Below are 23,351 nucleotides of genomic sequence, written 5' to 3'. Positions count from 1 at the left end.
TGATGTTATTTGGAGTGTCCAAGGGTCTCACATATGTCACTGACAAATCAGTCTGTTGGATATAGTCATCAGAAGCCACCTGTCTTCTGCTCCTGCATGCCGTGCCCTGCCTATGAAGCATCATAGGAGAGTGCTTCACGTCTGCTCTTGTTTATGGTGTCCACCATGAGAAAGCCACTGATGGGCCAAGTGTCCCGCCTCCTGATGCTCCAGAGGGCCAGAGTTTTCCTAGCTTCCTCTCTCTCCAGCCTGATACATCCTGCACAGTAGATGTTATTACAAACGAGGAAACAGAAGCATCTTGACATTTTCTCAAGTGAATAGAATAGTGAGTGCTGGGGCTAGATTTGGAACAATGGTGACCACGATGGATTATGCTAAAATCTAGAAAAAAGGGAAACAGATCATTCTGGTGTGTCTGCTGTGTATACTGTTGACATATTGGCAAAAATCCTATTATTTCTTCTGTCATTGTGATAGCATATGAAAGCTATTTAACTTATTTTATTCAAGTTTGTTTTGTACTAAGAATGCAGAATGTTCTATTCTGGAGTGTTTATTCTTCATTTTCAGAAACATTATGATAAAGACCAACATTTTATAACGTCTAATCAATGACCAAGTGCTGTTGACTCTTTTTCTTAATACTTCTTGAATTCATCGACTACTGTCTATCCTCACTGCCATCTCTGTAGGTCAGACACTATCCCACTTGTCTAAGACACATGGGTATTTCTGCCTCCAGTCTCATGATTCTTTAATGTAGGGGTCCCCAACCTCTGGGCCATGGACCTGTACTGGTCTATGGGCTGTTAGGAACCAGGCCACAGGGCAGGAGGTGAGCTGCAGGGCAAGTGAGCATTACCACCTGAGCTTCGTCTCCTGTCAGATCAACAGCATCATGAGATTGTCATAGGAGCATGAACTGTCTATGCAAGGGATCTAGGGTGCACCCTCCTTATGAGAATCTAACTAATGCCTGATGATGTGAGGTGGGACAGTTTCATTCTGAAACCATTAGCCCATCTCCTCCCACCCACCCCCAACCCAGTCCATGGAAAAATTGTCTTCCGTGAAGCTGGTCCCTGGTGCCAAAAAGGTTGGAGACTGCTGCTCTAATTCATTGACCATAATATAGTCACTAAAATGCAAATTTGTTGCTTGCTTGGTTTTCGGTGGCCCCTCTCACTAGCCATTGCCGTTATAATAAAGTACAGACTCCTTAATGTGGCTGACTTGGCATTTACATTTCCTCTGCCTGGAACATTCTCCTCCCTCGTTTCCTGGTTCCTACTCTTCTTTAGTTCTTTCTACGTGTCCTTTTCCCCAAAGACTCTTGCTTGAGGCTCCATGCCCTGTTGAGTGTGTCTCCTATAGGTTCCCGTAGTTCCCTATCATACCCTTCAGAGAGCTTTCCACAGTACATAGTAATACGGTCTATATTTCCTCAGTAGAATGAAAGCTTATTTACATGTCTGTCATCAGTATCCAGTACCACATCTAGCACCTGTGTTAATAATTAACATTTGTAATGAGTCCTTGCAATTTAAAAAGCATTTTCACATTCGGTGTCTCATTCGCCCTCCCAACAATCCTGCACAGTAGATTTTATTACAGACGAGGAAACAGAAGCATCTTGACATTTTCCCAAGTGAATAGAATAGTGAGTGCTGGGGCTAGATTTGAAACAACAGTGACCACGATGGATTATGCTAAAATCTAGAAAAAAGGGAAACAGATCATTCTGGCGTGTCTACTGTGTATACTGTTGACATATTTGCAAAAATTCTATTATTTCTTCTGTCATTGTGGTAGCATATTAAAGCTATTTAACTTATTTTATTCAAGTTTACTTTGTACTAAGAATGCAGAATGTTCTATTCTGAAGTGTTCTATTCTTCATTTTAGAAACATGATAAAGACCAACATTTTATAAAAAGTGATTTGACTTTTTGCATATTTGTATTTATATGACGTATATTTCAAGTAGTTTGTGATTTATTCAAAGCTAATTTTTAATTCTAGAATATTTTCTCCTTAATGGAAATGTAATCAGTTTCTGATCCTTACATCTCAGGTGCATACACGAAAAGAATGCCCCCAATGTTATCCTACCTGAAGGCAGGTGGCCGCAAAGTTGACTTTTCAGGTTATCTGCTTTGAGGAATATATTGTACCTTTAATGATTTTTATTTTGGATAAGAAAGACTTTATATTGTTTTTTTTAAAAAAAGGTGAAACTCCGAAGTTTTTTGTTGCTTTTCGTATTTCCCGTGAATTCAGCTTGTATCACTTAGAATATTTTTGTCTTTGAGTTACAGCGCTCAAACAAACAAAACAAAGTTAGACTAATGGGAATTTGGAGCTGCTAGGCTCATAGGATAAACTTGGTCTTGGCTTTGAGTGCCAGGTTTCATAATTCCTATGTGAAATTATTTTGTACAATAACCTAATACTGTTTGGGGGAACTATCGTTGTTATGTGTGATTTATCAGTGTGGACTTTCTTTCTGCCAAACAGGTTGATGTCCGAAAATCCGCCCCCTCTATGGTTGATCGGCTTCAGAGGCAGATAATCATAGCTGACTGCCAGGTTTACCTGGCTGTGCTTTCATTTGTAAAACAAGAATTGTCAGGTATGCTGAAGCATTATTTTTAATGGTTTTCAGTATTCAGTGCACACAATTAGTAATATGCTTTTTTAAGAATGCCTTTTATTTCAGTCTTTGAAAACATGTGGCGCCTCTTTGGGGCATGATACTGATTTATTACTGGGGAAATTGAAACCACAAGTGTTTAATGTGTGTTTAGTGGAGCAGTTTTTGTGCCAGAGTCTGTTTCATCCTCTTGTCTCGAGAATTCTGTCATACTTACAGAAATTGCTAGTGCCTTTTATATGTATGTTGCTGTATAATACTTTTTCTTTGTGGGAATCAGGTTGTGATAATAACCTTTAAAGTGAAATGTAACTGGCTTAAATTTAAGGTTTTCAGGAAGTTGTTATTAAGGCCTGAGTGCCTTCAATGGTTTCACTTATATTAGGAGATCGTTAAAGATCATTAAAGATTTGCTAATATACTGGAATGACCTGCATTTTAACAAACTTTAGTGAGGGATATAAACTAATTTCTTAATTAGTCTGTCCAAGACAAATGTTTTCTAGGCTTAGCTTGAATTTCTTGAGTGAAATAGACTCAAGTGAGCCTCTAAAGCTTGTCCTATGACTGAGTCTAAAATTGACCTAATTCTTTTAATTATGTGATTATGGGTGTCTCTGATATTGACAGCAGAAACTTGCCATTTTGGTAGATAGAATTTACTTGAAAAAACTGAAAATTCTGAAAGGAAATCAAAATTCACTGTCAGAAAGATATTTTCTCCTAAACCTTAAATGAAGAAGGATATATTTCTTTTAAATTATAACATACTGTTTTCTTTCTAGCCTATCAGAAGCCAGTTTTTCCCCCTTTTTCTTGTTTCTCTTGCTCTTTCTATCTTTGTCTCCGTCTCATATGAAGGATGCTTTGCTTCTGTTTGGCTGAAGTCAAAAGTGGAATTTAACTTCTATTTTGACCTCTGAAATTTGGACTTCTAAGAATTGATCTTTCTTTTAAAATATGTTCTGTGATGTACATTCACTGTTTGCTTTGGTTCAATAATTCTTTTTCTCCTTAACCCTCTTCTCAGGACTCTTCTTACAATACCTTACTTATATGGTCAAGAACTCATAGGTCATGTGAATTTTCTATAATGCAGTAATGTCAAATCCCCCATTTGGAGCACACTGCTGACTCAGATATAAAAGAGTACCAGAGCTTATCTGGACTTTGTTGGTCAAGACAAGAGCTCTGTGATTTTGTACTTCCTTTTCCTGACACTCAGGGACTCTCGTAAGGAGCTAATTTTAACCATTAAGAAAATATCTGGCCAGTTGCCTTGGCTCACACCTGTAATCCCAGCATATTAGGAGGCTGAGGCAGGCGGATCACTTGAGGTCAGGAGTTCGAGACCAGCCTGGCCAACATGGTGAAACCCCGTCTCTACTAAAAACACAAAAATTAGATGGGTGTGGTGGCGGGTGCCTGTAATCCCAGCTACTTGGGAGGCTGAGGCAGGAGAATTGCTTGAACATGGGAGATGGGGGTTGCAGTGAGCTGAGATCACTCCACTGCACTCCAGCCTGGGTGACAGGGCGAGACTTAAAAAAGAAAAGAAAAGAAAAGAAAATACCTGTTGAGAGAGGAGGATAAAGCAAATATAATAAAAGTTAAAGTGTGAGAGTGTATCAGAACTTTTTTGTTTTTTGTTTTTTGAAATGGAGTCTCGCACTGTTTCCTAGGCTGGAGTGCAGTGGTGCGATCTTGGTTCACTGCAATCTCTGCCTCCCAGGTTCAAGAGATTCTCCTGCCTCAGCCTCTGGAGTAGCTGGGACTACAGTTGCCCACCACCATGCCCGGCGAATTTTTTGTATTTTTAGTAGAGATGGGGTTTCACTATGTTGGTCAGCCTGGTCTTGAACTCCGACCTCGTGATCTGCCTGCCTCTGCCTCCCAAAGTTCTGGGATTACAGGTGTGAGCTGCCGCGCCCAGCCAGAACTTTCTAAATGAGTATGTCTGTCTTTCATTTGTTCAATCATTGATACATTCAACAAATAATTATAGAGCACATGCTGTGTGCTAAGCACTTAGTTAGATAAGCAAACACAGGCCTAGTCCCTGCCCTCGTGAAGCTGAGAATTATCAGATAATAGTATTTATATTTAAGATTATTCTGATTGTAAAATTACTAAATATTAGTATGGAATATTTTGGAAAGATAGAAAGCAAGTCATCATCTCCAGTTTCACCACTTAGAGAAAATCTCTTTTTATTAATAATCTGCTTTATATTTCTCTATTTTTTTGCAAAATTGAATCTATAGTATTTTGTATCTTGTTTTTTCTTTTCAATTATACTTTGGATATTTTCCCTATGACTTACTTTCAGAACATAATTTTAAATAATAGTGTGTTAGTTTATCATATGGATATGCCCTAATGTATTTAATCAATTCCTCAGGAACGTTTAGATTGGTGTGCATTTTTGGGGGGTGCTGGTGAGGTTGAATATGCTTTTGTATTTTATCCATAAACTATATTTCTTTCACAAATTATCTTCACAGCCTTTGCCCATTCTTCTAATAGTTTGATATTATTGTTACTTAATCCTGTTCATCATAGTATTTGACAGCATTCCTGGTTCTTCCTGAAGTCCTATGATTTATTGAATGTGATATTGACATTGAAGTGAAATTCTCATAGGCATGAAAGCCTCAGCTTGTCATAAACTTATGTAGTGGTTATTTGCTTTGTGAATAGCTCACTATTTGTTTCAAACAGACACAACCAACAATGTGCTCTATTTGCCTTTCAGACACCCAGCGGGTTATTAAGCTACAAATAATTTGTTTGCTTCATTGTTGGGATCCATATTTCTTAGAAAACATTTTACATGGATAATTTTCTTGGGGAGGGGGAGCAAAGCTCCTTGTTGGAGATGTTTGTTATGGGTGGCCCTCCCCACCCTTGGAGCAGGGCAGCACTGAGGGGCCAGGGGCACACACACAGGCCAGAGCTCTGGTAGGGATGAGCCAATGCGAACTTTTTAATGGTTCATGCTTTTTTTTTTTTTAAGACAGTTTCTCGCTCTGTCATGCAGGCTGGAGTGCAGTGGCACAATCTCGGCCCACAGCACAATCTCTGCCTCTCAGGTTCAAGCGATTCTTGTACCTCAGCCTCCCGAGTAGCTAGGATTACAGGTGCATGCCACCACTCCTGGCTAATTTTTGGTAATTTTAGTAGAGACGGGGTTTCACCATGTTGGCCAGGCTGGTCTCGAACTCCTGCCCTTAAGTGATCCACCCGCCTTGGTCTCCCAAAGTGCTGGGATTGCAGGTGTGAGCCACCATGCCCAGTCAATGCTGCTTACTTTTAAAAAAGCTTGTGTTTATCTCATTTAAACTTCCTTATAATGAATTACTCCATCATCTCTTTAATTTCCCATACTACTTTATATCTTTTTAACTCTGTTATCCAAATGTCTTTTATTGCAGCAAGAATATATTTCTTTTGTGATGAATTATTTTTAAAACATATTTTATGGCACTTGCCACCTTGTTTTATTGTAAGTGTCCTTTATTTCCTTTTGGATTTGAAGAGAGGGCCCATGTCTTTCTCACCTTTGTATTCTTGGCAACATATATACTCTAGTTTTCCTCAGATAGATTGTTTTCCTTACTTGACAGGTGAGACAGTTGCAGTTGAATGATTTATGCAGCTTGTTGGTGATGACAGAACCAGGGCCTGAGCCATGGTTTTCTCATTTCCTAACTGAAATCCTGATGCTGTCCACGTGCTCCCATCTTAGTTTGGCTACTTGTGCTATCACCTTCCAAGTGGCCCAGAAACCCAGGTTTCTTGGGATCTTCTCCCTCAGGTTCTCCCTGTGCCCTGGGGAACTAGCTCTGGGCTAGAATAGTAGCCACACTGCCTCTTGCTTCCCTCTAGGCCACACACTCCGTTGCTGCTGGAGCATCTTTCCAGAACCGCTTAAACCCATGCTTTAAACACTTAGCTGGCGTGCCTCACCTGCAAGGGAAGGTCTGAATTCCTTTTGTGCGGGGCATGTAAGACCCTGCCTCTTTCCCAGCCACCTGCCCTTCCACTACCTCATCTAGCTGAGCCAAGATTCTCACACTTCCCTGAATACCCTCTGCTGCCTCGAACTTTTATTCACCTTACTCTGTCAGTGTGGAACACCCCTACCCCCTTTATCTTTCTCTTATGCTTAATCAAGTGCAGCCCAGGCCTTCCTCCTTTGTATAGCATTCCCTCCTCATATCAATCCTGCTTCTTTTTTTTTTAAGAGGCAAGGTCTCATTCTGTCACCCAGGCTGGAGATCATAGCTCACTTCAGCCTTGAGGTCCTAGGCTCAAGTGATTCTCTTGCCTCAGCCTCCTGAGTAGCTGGGACTACAGGCATGTACCACCACACCTGGCTAATTTTTTAAAATTTTTTTGTAGAGATTGGGGTCTCACTATGCTGCCCAGGCAGGTCTTGAACTCCTGGGCTCAAGTGATCCTTCCACCTTGTCCTCCCAAAGTGTGGCATTACAGGTGTGAGCCACCATGCCCAGCCAATCTGGCCTTTGTTGTGCTATTACTTATACCCTGTACATCACCATTTACCACATGTATCACATAGCAATACTCATATTTATTTACATGTCTGCCTAAAGTATTAGGCTACGTACTCCTTGAGGGCAGGGACTGTGCAATCTACCTGCTGTTTCACCTCTTCCCCACATATGTTGAGCGTTTCCTATGTGCCCACATGCTGTGAGATGATAGGTGGTGGTAGTCTAGAGATGAATGAGAAACATCTCATGCCCTGGGGGAACTCATGGTTTGTCAGTAGGAACAAATAAGTAAGTAAATAAATTCTAATTCAGGAAGATACTTCAGCCATAGACACATAAGTTAGTCATAGAGGTTGAATAGGAAACAAGTGATTCTGAATCTTTAGGAAGATCAAGGATCCCTTATCCCTGAGGAGGTTTATAAAGCATGAAGGTCCGTTTCCTTCTCTGTGTCTTTAGAACCTGGTAGGATGTTTTTGCCTAGAACATGGTGGGTGGATATTAAAATCCATTCATGCCTAGCGTTCCATTATTGGAACGCTAAGCATGTGGGAGTTATTTATATCCTACTGTTTAAGGTCATCGCCAAGATCTGATTGCAAAAATTCACAAATTTGCAACCTCAGGCATAATTAAAGGGAGGCAATGGAGGAAAGGTAATGCCATTCAGGAAGATATTGGGATTGGAGAAGTGAGCCTATTAGAAGTCTGTTGGTGACACATGAAAAAAATGCTCATCATCACCGGCCATCAGAGAAATGCAGATCAAAATCATAATGAGATACCATCTCACATCAGTTAGAATGGTGATCGTTAAAAAGTCAGGAAACAACAGGTGCTGGAGAGGATGTGGAGAAATAGGAACACTTTTACACTGTTGGTGGGACTGCAAACTAGTTCAACTGTTGTGGAAGACAGTGTGGCAATTCCTCAAGGATCTAGAACTAGAAATACCATTTGACCCAGCCATCCCATTACCGGGTGTATACCCAAAGGATTATAAATCATGCTACTATGAAGACACATGCACATGTATGTTTATTGTGGCACTATTCACAATAGCAAAGACTTGGAACCAACTCAAATGTCCATCAATGATAGACTAGATAAAATGTGGCACATATACACCATGGAATACTATGCAGCCATAAAAAAGGATGAGTTCATGTCCTTTGTAGGGACATGGATGAAGCTGGAAACCATCATTCTCAGCAAACTATTGTAAGGACAGAAAACTAAACACTGCATGTTCTCACTTATAGGTTAGAATTGAACAATGAGAACACTTGGACACAGGGCGGGGAACATCACACACTGGGGCCTGTTGTGGGGTGGGGGGAGTGGGGAGGGATGGCATTAAGAGAAATACCTAATGTAAATGACGAGTTAGTGGGTGCAGCACACCAACATGGCACATGTATACATATGTAACAAACCTGCACATTGTGCACATGTACCCTAGAACTTAAAGTATAATTGAAAAAAAAAAAAAGTCTGTTGGTGAAGGTTGAAGATAACGAGGCAGTGGGCTGACTAGTGAAAACTAAATCATCTTTTGTCCTTCAAAGTCTTGGGCCAGGAACAGTGGCTCACACCTGTGCACGGTGGCTACTAGCACTTTGGGAGGCCGAAGTGGGTGGATTGCTTGACTCTAGGAGTTTGAGACCAGCCTGGGCAACATGGCAAAACCCCTCTCTACTAAAAATACAAAAAATCAGCCAGGCTTGGTGGCATGCGCCTGTAGGCCCAGCTACTCGGAAGGCTGGGGTGGAAGAATCACCTAAGCTTGGGAGGTCAAGGCTGCAGTAAGGTGAGATAGTGCCACTGCACTGCAGCCTGGGCAATCCAAGTGAGACCTTGTCTCAAAAAGAAGAAAGTCTATTATTTGGGACACAAGAAAGGCAAGCCTGAATTACCATGGGTTAACCAGCCTTCTTCCGGGACAGTTGGACAGACAGGCTTTAGTAGATGCTTGCACCAGATACAGTCCCCCTGAAAAATTACAAAATTTATCCAAGATCAGTTTCATGTAACTCGATATTCCCATTTTGCAAGCAGCTCTTGCCCTTTCCCAGGGAAGACTTCTGTCCCCGTATGGGGCAGGATTTCCTCTCGCCCCCTCCATCTCTCAGCTAGTTGTTGCCTGGTCCTCATAAGGTGGGACAAATTGTCTGTTGCCCAGGCTGGAGTGCAGTGGCACAATCTTGGGTCACTACAACCTCCGCCTCCTGGGTTCATGTTATTCTCCTGCCTCAGCCTCCTGAGTAGCTGGAACTATAGGCACCTGCCGCCATGCCCGGCTAATTTTTTTTGTATTTTTTAGTAGAGACTGGGTTTCACCATGTTGGCCAGGCTGGTTTTGAACTCCTGACCTCAAGTGATCTGCCCGTCTCAGCCTCCCAAAGCGCTGGGATTACAGGCATGAGCCACTGCGCCCGGCCTGGTCTGTGGTTTTCTGCTGTCTCCACCTCCCTCCACAGACACAGAGATAACGACAGCTGAATGATTTATACTTGACCTTTCAGAGCAGCCAGATGAAAGGCTGTGCAGGTCGTATGGCTCTTCAATAGCGTGTTCTCTGCTTGTTGGGAAGACGTGCACTCAGCTGCTGTGTCCTTGCGTGGAGCTGCTGGAGTGGCCCCTGTAGGAGCCACGGTGCCGAGCATGCTGTTCTCTGTGCCGCATCCTCCCCCAGCCTCTGCCTCCTCCTGCTTGGCCTGGCTGTGGCTGGAATTTTTGCTTCACAGAGTGTGGGATGGAGAGTAGGGCAAGTCCCAAGAACCTGTTTCAGTGCCAAGTTGGACGCAGAATGTAGTAAAAGCAAAGCCTCTCTCGACATGGGCATTAAGTTTGTTTTGACATATTTCAGTTTATCATCTTTGACTCAGTCAAAAATGTTGGGTTCTGTTTCCTTGGCTCAAATTAAGAACCTTACAGCTTGTTACCATAGACTTTAACATGTGCTTTCAGACGTTGGCACCCATCTTAGGCACAAAGTTAAAGACGGATTGAACTCATTATATTCTTATTCTAGAAGAGTGGGGTTTTCACCGTGGAGGTTTCTGTTATGTTTTATTGATTTAGTTCCACGCACTCGGGAGTGGACGGATTCTAAACATTTGTTTCCAGTTCTACCATCCGTTTCTGTAGCTCCTCACCTGAGGTCAGAATTGTTAGCATTCATGTCTGTAATCCTGGTCCCTTCGACGTCACGTTGAGAGATGCCATTTCTCCAGGAGCAGGTGTTCACTCCTCTGTTAGGCTTGCACCCTTTTGTCCCAGTGTGCCCCCTGCTTCACTCTGCCTCCAAGCCACTCGCCCATCTGCTCCTTCCTACTGGCATTCCTTCTTCTTCTCTCCTGGGGCATTCCCTTTGCCTTAGTGCAAGCTTCACTTCCTTTAATAAAGCTGAGGTAGCCTGGAAAATACAGGATAAAATGGAGTTAAATTTATCCCTCCAAATTTCCAGTTAAGAATGGGTAGGAGTAAAGTGTTCTTCCGAAATCTTGCAATAACTATTTTGCACTCTCTAATTTATATATGTGTTTACTATATGGAAAACTATTTAATGACAGAAAAAGGAGATAAAAAAGAACAATTCACTCATCATCTCAGCATTATTTGTTTTCACTCTTTCTATATATGACCCAATAAAGCATTTAAATATATAGTTAAGTTGCATGCTTATTTTTCCCTTTGTGTTTATTTTCTAATTTTATTGTGGGCATTAGGCGGGATTGGACTATGTTTTATAGTTCTTTGGTGTTCCTCAGATGGCAAGCACAGTGCCAGGCACGTAATAGAAACAATAGCCAATCGATATTTTTAGGGTTTTACAGATTTGTTTAAAATCTGCAGCCAGTGATTATTTGTTTTCAATTAGATTCCAGTTGCCTCTGTGCTCTCAAGAATATATATTCTAGTTTCCATTTTTTTCTGCTTTTCTGTTAAATCTTTGGCTTTTTGGATTGTAACTGAACATCATCTTTCTTGTTTGTGGGCATGCTGGATCAATCCAGACACTTAAAAATCCACTTTGTTAGTATAAAAGAAGCTTCAAGGTTTTCTCCAGGCTTTCTTTTCCCACAGTGCTTCCATTTAGGAGGGGAAAAAGTCATTGAGCCTCTTAAAGGAAAGATCTCTGTCTTATTTCACTTCAATTCACCCAGAACAGTGCTTGCAATGTGGTGTTTGTACAGTAAATATTCTTGTTAAGTAGAATGAATGAAAAGAAATTGTTTCAAATGTATTACTTTTATTATTTTAAAGTTACTAAAAAAACTTTGTAGATTAATTTGTTTTACTTGTTCATTCTACCCTATAGCATTCTTTTTAGTGGAGGTAGACTATAGGACATTAATCACCCAGAAGTTGTAGGATAGTTGTTTTTAAATGTGATCCCATGGGTGATATGTTCATCATTTGTCAGAAAATTGGTGCATTTAAGTAAAATAATAGCTTGATACCATGGGTTGGGGGTCCCCAGGACCACCCCCAGGTTTGATGACTTACATGCAAGACTCATCTTACAGTCATATTTTCAGCTGTGACTTCTTACAGCTAAATTATGTTGCATTCTTATTTTTTCATTTGTATTGGTTTTCTTTCCTAATTTTATTGTAGATATTTGGAGGGCTTAGATTATGTTTTGTAGTTCGTTTGTGTTCCTTAGATGCAAAGGAAAATCAGCAAAGGGAAAAAGCACATGGGGTGGCGGAGTCCAGGGGAGACCAGGCACAAGCTTCCAAGGCTTTGCTCGCCGGGGAGTCACACAGGATGTGCTAATTTGCCCCAGCAACGAGTTAGGACAACACAAATGAAATGTCACCAACCAGGGAATCTCATTAGAGACTTAGTGCCAGAGTTTTTACTGGGGGCCGATCATGTAGGCACCCCTGCCTTGCACATAGACAAATTCCAGACTCCCAGAAGAAAAATCAGTGTTCAATGTACATCATATTATTTGTGCAGACAGTTTAGGTGCACACAGTGAGCCACTCTTATCAGTCCTGGAAATGGTAAGAACTTTCCCAGAATCCAAGCTCTCATTCCAGCCAAGGGCCAACCTTGTTAGCAGTTCTGTTGAAGGACAGCAGTCAGGCCTGCTGCATCAACTCTTTTCTACACATCTATTCTTAGATCACTGTCAATTCCAATATTGGGTTTTTGTAAATCAGATTTTATTTCATGTATTTTCTGAAATTTAAAAATGCCTTTCTGAAAACCTCTTTTCCTACTGTCTAAAGGGCCTGGAAGTCTGACAGTTTATGTTGTCCATTTGTGCATGAGGGTCAGAGTTGGTATCATACTAATAACATTGCCAAGTGGATAAGCTCTCTCATAGTTATGAGAGAACTTTATTTTACAGAAAATTCCCTACAGAAAATCCTTTCCTCAAAAATGCGATGATGATGCACTCAGATAGTCCCATGTAAGTTGTCCTCCCCCCGCCCTTCCTACTCATCTGAAGGTAAAAATATTCCTAGGAGGAGTGGCCAACAGCAGGGTCCTGACAGGGGCCAGTGGTGGAGGGAGGTGGTAAATCCCATGTCTTACCTCTTATACTTCAAGTTGTCTTTGTGGTATGTGTTCTTAAGAGGGCTCTGTTAAGAAAAATTGGCCCAACAGAAAATAGTGGAAGTGGCTTTAAAGATAAGAGATTTGCACCTTCTGCTGTGCAGTAACTTTTTTATTGCTATTTCACTGTGGTTGGGGCAGTGGATAAACCCCAATTTCATAAACCAAATAAAGCCATTCTGATAAGGTGTGCTTAAGCCACACAGTAGGCCTCAGATATGTATGAATTGGGAGGTCTTTACATTTTGCATTTAACATGAATGACTTTTTTGATAATAAACTGGCTATTTGTTTACCCAGTAAATATTAATCTTTTCTGCCTGCTTGTTTTATTATTTTATTTTTATTTTTGGCAAGATGCAATGCTTGGTGCTTGGGTGTACATTTTTTTCTTTTTTTTTTTTTGAGACAGGATCTCACTCTGTTGCCCAGGCTGGCATGCCGTGGCACAGTTGTGGCTCACTGCAGCCTTGACCTCTCGGGCTCAGGGAATCCTTCCACCTCAGCCTGCCAGGTAGCTGGGACTATAGGTGTGCATTACCATGCCTGGCTAAATTTTGTATGTTTTATAGAGAAGAGGTTTCTCCATGTTGCTCAGCCTGTTCTCAAACTCCTGGACTTAAGTAATCTGCCCACCTCGGCCTCCCAAATGCTGAGATTACAGACATGAGCCACCGCGCCCAACCTTGGCTAGAAATTTAATGGTCACCTAGACCTAGACCAAGAACTTGCTTTTGAGGAGGAATGTAACACAGGGTAGACAAATGCAAGGATTATAAAAAAGTTTATCAGGAAAGCAGTATAGTAATTCAGAAATGCAACAGAGGGTTTCACAGAACACGTGAAAAGACATTGGATTCAGGTGATTCATTCATTCATTCAATGTATATTACATACCATGCTGTAGGTACTGCGTGAAGGGCTTCATAGAACAATGAGCAGAAACACACATGCTTACCAATCATCATCCAGTGTAGGGAAGGGAAACTGATGAGAAATAAGACAGCACTATAAGAATACTGGGTACAACAATACATAATAATTTTTATGTTTTTTACATTTTTGGCTTGATTTTCAAGTTACTGTTCAGTATCCTTTACTATAGAAATAGAAAAATTATTTTGAATGTTTTTGAATCTTTTCTTCCCTTCTCTTTTTAGCTTATATCAAAGGTGGGTGGATCCTTAGGAAAGCCTGGAAGATTTACAATAAATGCTATCTGGACATCAATGCCCTTCAGGAGCTGTATCAGAAGAAGCTAACTGAAGAGTCCTTGACTTCTGATGCTGCAAATGATAATCACATTGTGGCTGAAGGGGTGTCTGAGGAGTCTCTGAACAGACTGAAAGGTGCTGTTAGCTTTGGATATGGCCTTTTTCACCTTTGCATATCCATGGTGCCCCCAAACCTGCTCAAAATCATCAACCTGCTGGGTTTTCCTGGAGACCGCCTACAGGGGCTTTCTTCACTGATGTATGCAAGCGAAAGTAAGGACATGAAGGCCCCTTTAGCTACGTGAGTAGCTGTATTGCAATGCTTTGGTAGATAATATAGTGTTGAAAGTAAGTAAACGACAATCAAAGACTTTAAAGGAAACTTCAGGTAAAATGTATGGTTGGTTGACAGGATGCTGTGTCTTATGTCTTTCAGTGCAACACCAAGGACTGTGTTCTGTGGTCGTGGTGGTGGTTCTAAGCTGACTTTAGTTAGAGAACAAGGTGTTGTTCACTAGTCTCACAAGTCATGTGTTTTAAAACCTCAAACGATTTTATAAGCAGTTTTTGTGACTTTGACTATAGTCTCTGAGATTCACAATTCTGATTTTTGGACTTAGGAGGTGCAAATTTGATAAGCTTTTTCTGTGGTTCTGAAATTTTTATTCTTATAAAGAATCCTCACATTGGGTAATTTTCCTTGATGATTCAAGGTGGTTTCCTATATGTGACATGGATATTTTGTGCTCTTCCACTAAACTGAGTCATGTTATGTTCATTGGTTTAAACTTAAATAATAATTATTTAAGCAGGAGAGCATGAGGAAGCTGATATAACTATCTAGAACAAGAATTCACCAATTTCTACATCAGTTAAAAGTGATGTGTTTTTTGTTTGTTTTAGTCTGGCAAATATCTACCATTTGTAACTTGAGTAATTTAACAAGATTCCAGATGTTCTTTGTCTAACATTACAGCACTTGTCAAAATTTCCCCAAAAATGTTGATATCACAGAGGACCTTACCTCTATTTCTACCTGTATCAGTATTGAGAAATTTGGATGTTAACTCTTAATCAACTGATAGCTATTTAAAATATCATTAATTTTTCATTTAAAAAAATTATGCCTCCCTAAACTCATTAAAGTACACAGTTGTCCTTTATTAATGTGAATTAACAGGTTTGTTAACTTGTGATCATTTGTCTGTTTATATCTTAATATTTTATGCTTATCTCTGATAAAGAAATGAATAGAAATAATGTAATTAGTATGAGCTCCATAAGAGAACCAAATTTATAAGTACACCAGAAGTATGCATTTACATAAAAATGACATGTTGGTTAAACATTTTTGTCTGTTTTTTTTGTTTTGTTTTGTTTTGTTTTTTTTTTGTTTTTTTGGTTTTTTTTTGAGACAGAGTCTTGCTCTGTAGCCCAGGCTGGAGTGCAGTGGCGCGATCTCGGCTCACTGCAACCTCTGCCTCCAGGGTCCTGGTTCAAGCAATTCTCCTGCCTCAGTCTCCCGAGTAGCTGGGATTACAAATCCCAATGACTGTTTTGTTCACCTAGTTTAACATGGCCATTTTTTTTTTTAAGTAATGAGTTTGGAGCAAGGGAGTCTGAAGTAATTTATTTATTTGCTTGTTTTTTAAATTGAGCATCTTCAAAGGCCAGAGAAAGAGCCCTTTGTCTTATCCTCTCACTTATTTTAACCCAACTTAGTATAATTTCTGTCTGTGGTTTCCATATTTAACTTTATTCTTTGTTTTTAAATTTTCTTTTTCCTTTTGACCTATTTATTTGTACATGATATTTAAAGTTAGATTCTAGTTTTATACCCTAAGTTTTGTGAACACAAGAGAAAACATTTTCCTTTTGCCAAAAATAAATAAAGCTTTTATTACAAGGGAACAGTAAACTCATGGTGACCAGTTACTATTTCTAATTGGTGCATTGATAAGTAAAGTGTAGAATTCAGAGATTTATGTCAGCCATCTCTTCAGCGATCCATCTAGAAGGCTCGGAAAAGCTAAATGCTCCTGTTACTTTATTCTCCTCTCCCCTGAGGGAAGGGTGTCTTCTGATTTATATATTGTGCTAAAGTTGTAGTTTTCCAAATATTAACATTAAAATGGGGAAAGTCTCTGATTTTACTTCTTCAGAGACTGCATAGTAAGCTTTTTGGAAAGAGTAGCATTGGAAGAACACATACTGGAGTTTTGAAAAATGGAAACATTATAAGAAAAGTTATGTGCTCAATGTTTCTCTCCCTCTTCCTCTAGATTAGCTCTGCTCTGGTATCATACTGTAGTCCGCCCGTTTTTTGCCTTGGATGGCAGTGATAACAAGGCAGGCCTGGATGAAGCTAAGGAAATTCTCCTTAAAAAAGAAGCTGCTTATCCAAATTCTTCCCTCTTTATGTTTTTCAAGGGACGGATACAACGACTAGAGGTACTGTACCTTCCTCATCTTTTTAAAATAAAGCCTCCAATGATCAAATCTCTGATTCTCACTTGACACTGGTATTAAAATGAGCCAGAATGTCACAGGGCCCGGGAGCATTTTGTTCTTTTGCCTTTCCTTGCATCATTGCTAGGGAAGACTCTTCCGGGAACCCAGGATGTTAGTCAGTTACCTTCTGTTCAGAAGATGTGGGCAAAGTAGGGGTAAGATTCCTCATTGCTAATGACACAAGATTGGTGCACTTCCAGCCTAAGGCATGTGAGCGTTATTTAGTTGCTGAGTTGAAAAATACAAAATACATTTTTCTTCCCTCTCTGAGTTACTAATAATCTCTTTCTAAACTTTGATCTTGGCTAACAATTGACTTACACAAAAGTTACTGCCTTAAATATCAGGGCAACATGAGCTTTGAAATATTAGGAGCTTTTATCACATTTTTATGTGCTTAATTTGGCTCAGTACTGTGTCAGGAGCTTTACACACGCTCTTCCATTTCATCCTCAGAACAACCCTGTGACATAGGTATAAAATTGTCATCTGCATGTTATAGAAAAAATAAACAAGGATCTAAGAGGGCTTCAGGCAACTTCCTGTGCTTGCCCAGTGAGTGAGCCTGGGTTGTCTCACTCCAGAACCAGAGATGCGCTGGCCTTTGGAGTCTACTTCTCCTTTGCATATCTTTTTATCTGTTTGTTTGAGGTTATGCAGATTTGTAGAAAAATGAAAATAAAAGAAATTAATCATACCTATGAAATAAGATAGCTGTTATAGTAGCTGCTCTGTCTACATTGTTACCAATAGTTATCAGGGAATCAGTTTGAGATTTTAACAACATCTGTCCTCCAGTTAACCAGGCACTCTGAGAAATCAGCCCCCATGAGTCCTTTTGAAGATTTTTGCCTAGAAATACTTTCATGGGCACAGGAATGATTTGTTCTTTTTGGGGTGGGGATGCAGGCAATGGAGTGTATATTACTTTCGCAGTCATTTTTCTCCTTCATAAAGTGACTCCTTAAATCTGAAGACCATGCAGAGCAGTTTTCTAAGCGCTTTGTATATGCAAGATGTGTTTTGGAGATTATACTATCAGTTGAAAATTGAGATACAAGCTGGGCATGGTGGCTCATGCCTGCAATCCCATCACTTTGGGAGGCCGAGGCAGGTGTATCACCTGAGGTCAGGAGTTCGAGACCAGCCTGGCCAACATGGTGAAACCCTGTCTCCACTAAAAATACAATAAACTAGCTGGGCGTGGTGGTACATGCCTGTAATCACAGCTACTTGGGAGGCTGAGACACGAGAATCGCTTGAACCCGGGAGGCAGAGGTTGTAGTGAGCCGAGATTGCGCCACTGCACTCCAGCCTGGGTGACAGAGCGAGACTCCATCTCAAAAATAAATATATAAAATAAAATAAAATAAAATTGAAATATAGTTCAGAAAGCCCACCAAGATCTGAATTATTTAAACCTGTGTCCAAATTGTTTTTGTTCTCATTATCTTGAAATTGTTTTTCTTTGCATACAGGCTCGTGAGCCCTTGGTTGTGTTTCTCCCTTTTTTCTCTCACTGTTTTTTTTTCTTTTCCTTTTTGAGACAGGGTCTCACTCTGTTGCCCAGGCTGGCGTGCAGTGACACAGTCATAGCTCACTGCAGCCTCAGCCTCAACCTTCCAGGCTCAAGCGATCCTCCGACCTCAGCCTCCAAAGTAGCTGGGACTACAGGCGTGCGGCACCATGCCTGGCTAATTTTTGAATTTTTATTTTTAGAGATGGGGTCTCCCTATGTTGGCCAGTCTGGTCTCAAACTCCTGGGCTCAAGAGATCCTCTAGCCTCGGCCTCCCAAAGTGCTGAGATTACAGGTGTGAGCCACTGTGCCTGGCCTCAGGATGAGTGCTTTCTTAGATTTAGATTTCTTAAAGGGCAGACATAAGTTCTGAGTAGCTTTGAACACGATGCTACAGGGTTTAGTGTTTAACAGAGATTTGCTGGGTTTAGTGTTTAACAGATACTTATTACAAGGGGACAGTAAATTCATGGTGACCGGTTACTGTTTCTAATTGGTACATTGATGAGTAAAGTGTAGAATTCCAAAAGGCCCAGAGGATGAAAAGATTTTAAGGCTAACTTGAAATATGGTTGTTATTATCCCCAAGGTGTCCAGACAGCAGTGTTTCATTGATCTTCCCGGGTATGTGTAGGAAGGTATCAGAAATGATGGTGTCATCCTTCATTTGCAGATGAGGAACTCTGCCCAGGGAGGCTGTGATATAGCCCTTGCCAAAGGCTTTTTGTAAGGCCTCAAAGGCCCTGACTCAGTTTATGAAACAAACATGACTCCTTCCAATGAATTGGCTTACAAAGAACTTTTTTTTCTTTTTCAGTGAGCATTCGGGTTAGAAACAGGGCCCCTTGAGCTCTTTTTATCAACACGTACTCACAGAACATGGTCTAGGGGCTTTAATTTAGGGCAGGCGCATTATATGACACCATCTTTGTTTCTTCAATGACTCAGAATCTGTGAAATTATTTGAACAGCTGCTTTTGTGTAAGCTTGCTAACATGCAGGGTGACTAGCTCAATCTGCCCGTCAGTGTTCATTCTTCTGTACTCATTATTTTCAAATCCTGTTCAGTGCCCACTTTTTCTTTTAGTTTTGTTAACTTTGTACGTACTTTGCCCTTCGTTGTTTGGGACCCTGTAGAGTAAATATAGGAGGATTTCTTCCACAGATCTGCTCCTGTCGTGCCACTTGCATAAACCTCGTTGTGGTGACTTCGCTGGTTTCTGTTATGGCCTCAGTTGATGTTGCAGTGAGTGCTGCACCATGGTGGTGAGGTCCGTTTGCACCCCAGCTGGTGAGCACAGGATCCTCTTTGCCAAACTGCAGAAAGAATTCCCTTGTCTCGCTGCCTCCGCTTCTCCCCGCTGCTTGTCTGTAGTACTGTGCCTGGAACTTTCTCTGCCCACTTATGTTGTCCTTACAGCTGATCCTATTTTCCTTGACTCCTCCCATGTGACTTACTACATTGCTGGGGGGAATGAATGTGTGAATACAGTACCTAGCGTGTGGCAAACGCTGTCTAAGTAATGGTGTGATGGTGGTTATTATTCCTACTGAGTGCTTAAGCGTGGGAAGTCAGGTATCAGATTTTCGTGTTTTGTTTTTTCTTTTGGGGAAAAAGAACTTGTTTGGTGTTGAGAGCTGTCAATAAAGCAAGGCCTGTGATTGGCAAAATTGGTTATGAGTGTAGCTATAGGAGATGTATGTACTATACAGCTGTTTACTTATCCCTGAATTTCCACAATGCAAACAATGTTTAGGAGGCTGACCAATGGGTTATATAGGAATCTCAATTTTCAAATGTCAATTGGTAGTTATAATTTTGAATTTCTGTATTTTTCATTAATGTTCACTTAATTTTCATTCAGTTAAACCTATGGTAGTGTTATGTCCGTTAAGATACAAGCAATTAATGAGTATTTTTCTTGATTATTTTTATAATATTAGGGACAAGTCTGTATTTTCATAAACTGTTTTCAGTTCTCTCTGCTCTTCTTTAAGCAATACAGATTTACACAACTTTTTTCTCTTTCAGGTTTAACAATCTACTTTGTGACATGTAAGGATTTGGTTTTCTGTAAATACATACTTTCATACACATACCTTATATGGTGTGACTATTTAGTAATGTAACTAATTTTTAATATTATTTACCTTTAAGTGTTCAGATGTTCAAATAAATGAAAGTAGTTTTCTATAAAGTTAATGAACATATTCTAACAAAGTTCCTATGCAAGCATTTTGAGAACTGTTTTTTTTTTTTTTTTTTTTTGAGACGGAGTCTGGCTCTGTCACCCAGGCTGGAGTACAGTGCGCAATCTTGGCTTACTGCAACCTCCGCCTCCCGGGTTCAAGTGATTCTCCTGTCTCAGCCTCCCGAGTAGCTGGGATTACAGGTGTGCGCCACCATGCCTGGCTAATTTTTGTATTATTAGTAGAGATGGGGTTTCACCATGTTGGCTAGGCTGGTCTCGAACTCCTGACCTTTATTTTGAAACTGTCTCCTGAGCTTGAGCCCATACGTTGTCAATATCCTGCATGCTGACACTTTAAAACCTTAGGTTTGGTTTTTGGAGATCGAAATCTGGGCCTAGCGCAGGACTGGCCCTCAATGTATGTTTGCTGAATGAATAGATGAGGCTACTGGTAGAAAAATCTATTGCTCTATGTCATTTCTTTTTTAAGAAATGACGTTGGTTATCAAGGACTATTTACTTTTCTTGTGGCACCTAAATGTGTTTCTGAAGTCAGTTCCAAAGAAGAAGTTGCAAAAATGTCTTGATAATTGAAATAAGATGATCTCCTAAGGAGGGGACCAAATCAGCTATTTAAATTCCAGTGTGCTGGCTAAACAATCAGTTTCATTTCTTGAGAGTCACATTTTTATTTCAAAATGGGATTATAAAGAACCGAATTAAATTTAATTGAAGTAAAAAAGTAAATACATTAAATGAACTTTATCTTTTATATTTGTATTGGTGTATATTTGTCACATACACATACATGCAAATAGATGTTAACATACACACAGACATAGGTAAAAATCACGTTGGTGTCTTCACCTCATCTGCAGCTCTTGGCTCTGAGTGAGCTCCAGATGTATTGGCAGCATCATCTGTAGGGAGTCAAGAATGGAACAGTTCGGATTTCAGTAAAGACTAGGCAGTCCTGCAACGTTGAAGTCATCAAGTAGCCATGGTCCTGCCCTGGGAGCCTCATTATATAATCTTTCTCCTATTTGAAGCTGCCTTGTTTGTTTTTTCAGAAAAGACACAACCCTCTCTGCCCGTCCACCACTCTGTTGTGTCCTCCCCTTCCCTCACTCCGTTCCTGCTGAGAAAGGGACAATGATGGAGGATGCACTTCCGCCAAACTCTCTCAGTGTCTATGGGGATGTCTTTGATGCTTGACCTTTACATCGCCATATTCATGTCACCCGGGTTTGCTGGTTCCTTTCAAGAGGATAGAGGTTCTTCCCCCTCATTTTCAATTCCCTACGAAGCTCTGTGTGAAAGACTTTCTTTACACTTCTATTCCCGTGTGCCTGTGTTCTGTCTCTGGACCTTACTTCCATCCATGACTTCGGGTGCCATCAACTATGAGAGATGCCTTTTAAAAGTGGGCTTTAGTGTTTTCTTTCTGTATGTTTATTAAGATAAAGTTCCATTTTCCATCAGTGACCCCCAGAATTAATGGGAGGTCTCTGTGATTCTTTAGCCCATCAGTTCATCATTGTGACAGGGACAGGAGAGCAGACGTTGACCCCTTTGGTGATTTATTTATCAGATAGAAGAAAGAACAGGGAGACCCTGGGGGATCATGGAGAATATGGCCAGTGCAGAAGGGCCTGTGCTCTCTGCCATCTCTAGGGTACGTTGACATTATCAGAGCTGTTTGGTGGCTGTGTTTCTTTGCATCTGTTGAAGGGCAAGCCTCCCTCTTGTATTTGGAAGCATGCCTTGTCAGCATGATGTAATGTTTTTATTTATAGGATCAGGAAAAAGGCAATGCAGAAAGAGAAATAATTCCCTGAAGTTCTGTTAATTGTAGTCTTCTCTTCCTGCATCCTACGTGGTTCTGTTAATGCTCAGGCACCAAAAAAGAAAGTTTCTGTTTATTTTTAGAAGTATACAAAATGAGAGATTGATCTAATTTGGTGTAGAGGATATGAAGGATGTATTTGTATCTTACTTTCCAGTGAGATAAATCCATATTGTGTGGCTTAATGACTGTTTACCGAAATGAGAAGATGTTAGTAACCCCAATACGCTTGCTGTCCTTTTAACCCTACCTATCTGTTGGGTTGAAAAGCAAGTAGAAGGTTAATATTGATTTATATCCCTAAGCTTATTATGTGTGCCTAAGAGGATGAGCTTTCCCTTGCCTACATAGTCCTAAGGGTAGGGGGCAAAAGCATAATCTATTGCTAGGTGACCTTTCTAGCAATATTGCTAAAGCGATTCTGCCACTCAGCAGCATTAGTGCTGAATTGCACGTAAGTAAGTGGGTTGTTGCAGTGTGTCCTTCTGCTTGCTACAGGTGACAAGGGGATACTCTCATTTCAAAACATATACATAATTATTTTAAGATGTTAAGCAATGTCATAAAAGTAACCTAGTGATAATTACATTCTAAGCTGTTTTACTTAAAATTATTTTGTAATCTTTATACATACGAGACTTTCTGCATTTTGTTTACAAATCTGATGTTTACAAGTATTAACATAATTTTTTAGGTAAATAATTGATATGCAGGCAGACTACTTAGATTTCCCTTGTGTTAATAATCTACTGTTTTCCTGTTGTTGGGAAATTGTGGTTGGGATATTTGACTGTTGTTTCCCAATATTTCAATGTGATAGCAAGTACTGTAATAAATATTTCAGTATATATATTTTTAGCTCCTTATTAGATTATAGCTCCAGTGGTAGCATTATTAAAATCAAGGACTATAAACAGCTCTGTGTAGCTCTTAAATGATGAGAAATTCTCAAGAAATAGGGGGCCAGAATATAATTATTCATTATTCTGTGCACGGTATCTACCCCATAGTTTTGTTTGCTTATTTTTATTTCCATAGTGATACAAATTAAAGCAGTTTAACATTTTTAAAAATACTACTGAAAAGATATCCATGTTTTGTATCAGAACTCTGAGTATCGTTAAGATGGCAGTACTTTCCTAATTGAGCTACAGATTGAATGCAGTGTCTATCACAATCATAGCATTTTATTTTTTTTGCAGAAATTAACAAACTGATCCTAAACTCAAGGGCCTCAAAATAGCCAAAATAATATTGAAAAAGAAGGAAAAAATGGAAAGTGGAAAAAGAAAACTCCACTTCCTACTCTCAAAACTTA

The 23,351-nt window shown here is 40.1% G+C and overlaps 1 protein-coding gene across 4 annotated transcripts in view; it reads left to right on the top strand.

Moving 5' to 3' along the window:
• TTC39C (tetratricopeptide repeat domain 39C) overlaps positions 1 to 23,351 on the top strand; it is a 123,167-nt gene that overhangs the window by 52,357 nt on the left and 47,459 nt on the right. For all 4 annotated transcript variants that reach the window (XM_058438559.1, XM_032152633.2, XM_032152634.2 and 1 more), the window contains exons 4-6: positions 2,521 to 2,635; positions 13,914 to 14,268; positions 16,250 to 16,418. In XM_058438559.1, the coding sequence (XP_058294542.1) occupies positions 2,521 to 2,635; positions 13,914 to 14,268; positions 16,250 to 16,418 (639 nt within the window). The remainder of the gene's footprint in view (positions 1 to 2,520; positions 2,636 to 13,913; positions 14,269 to 16,249; positions 16,419 to 23,351) is intronic.

The sequence above is a fragment of the Hylobates moloch genome, unplaced genomic scaffold, assembly GCF_009828535.3.
Source record: "Hylobates moloch isolate HMO894 unplaced genomic scaffold, HMol_V3 SCAFFOLD_5, whole genome shotgun sequence".
Classification (NCBI taxonomy): Eukaryota; Metazoa; Chordata; class Mammalia; order Primates; family Hylobatidae; genus Hylobates; species Hylobates moloch.
This window is presented reverse-complemented; position numbering and strand designations above follow the sequence as displayed.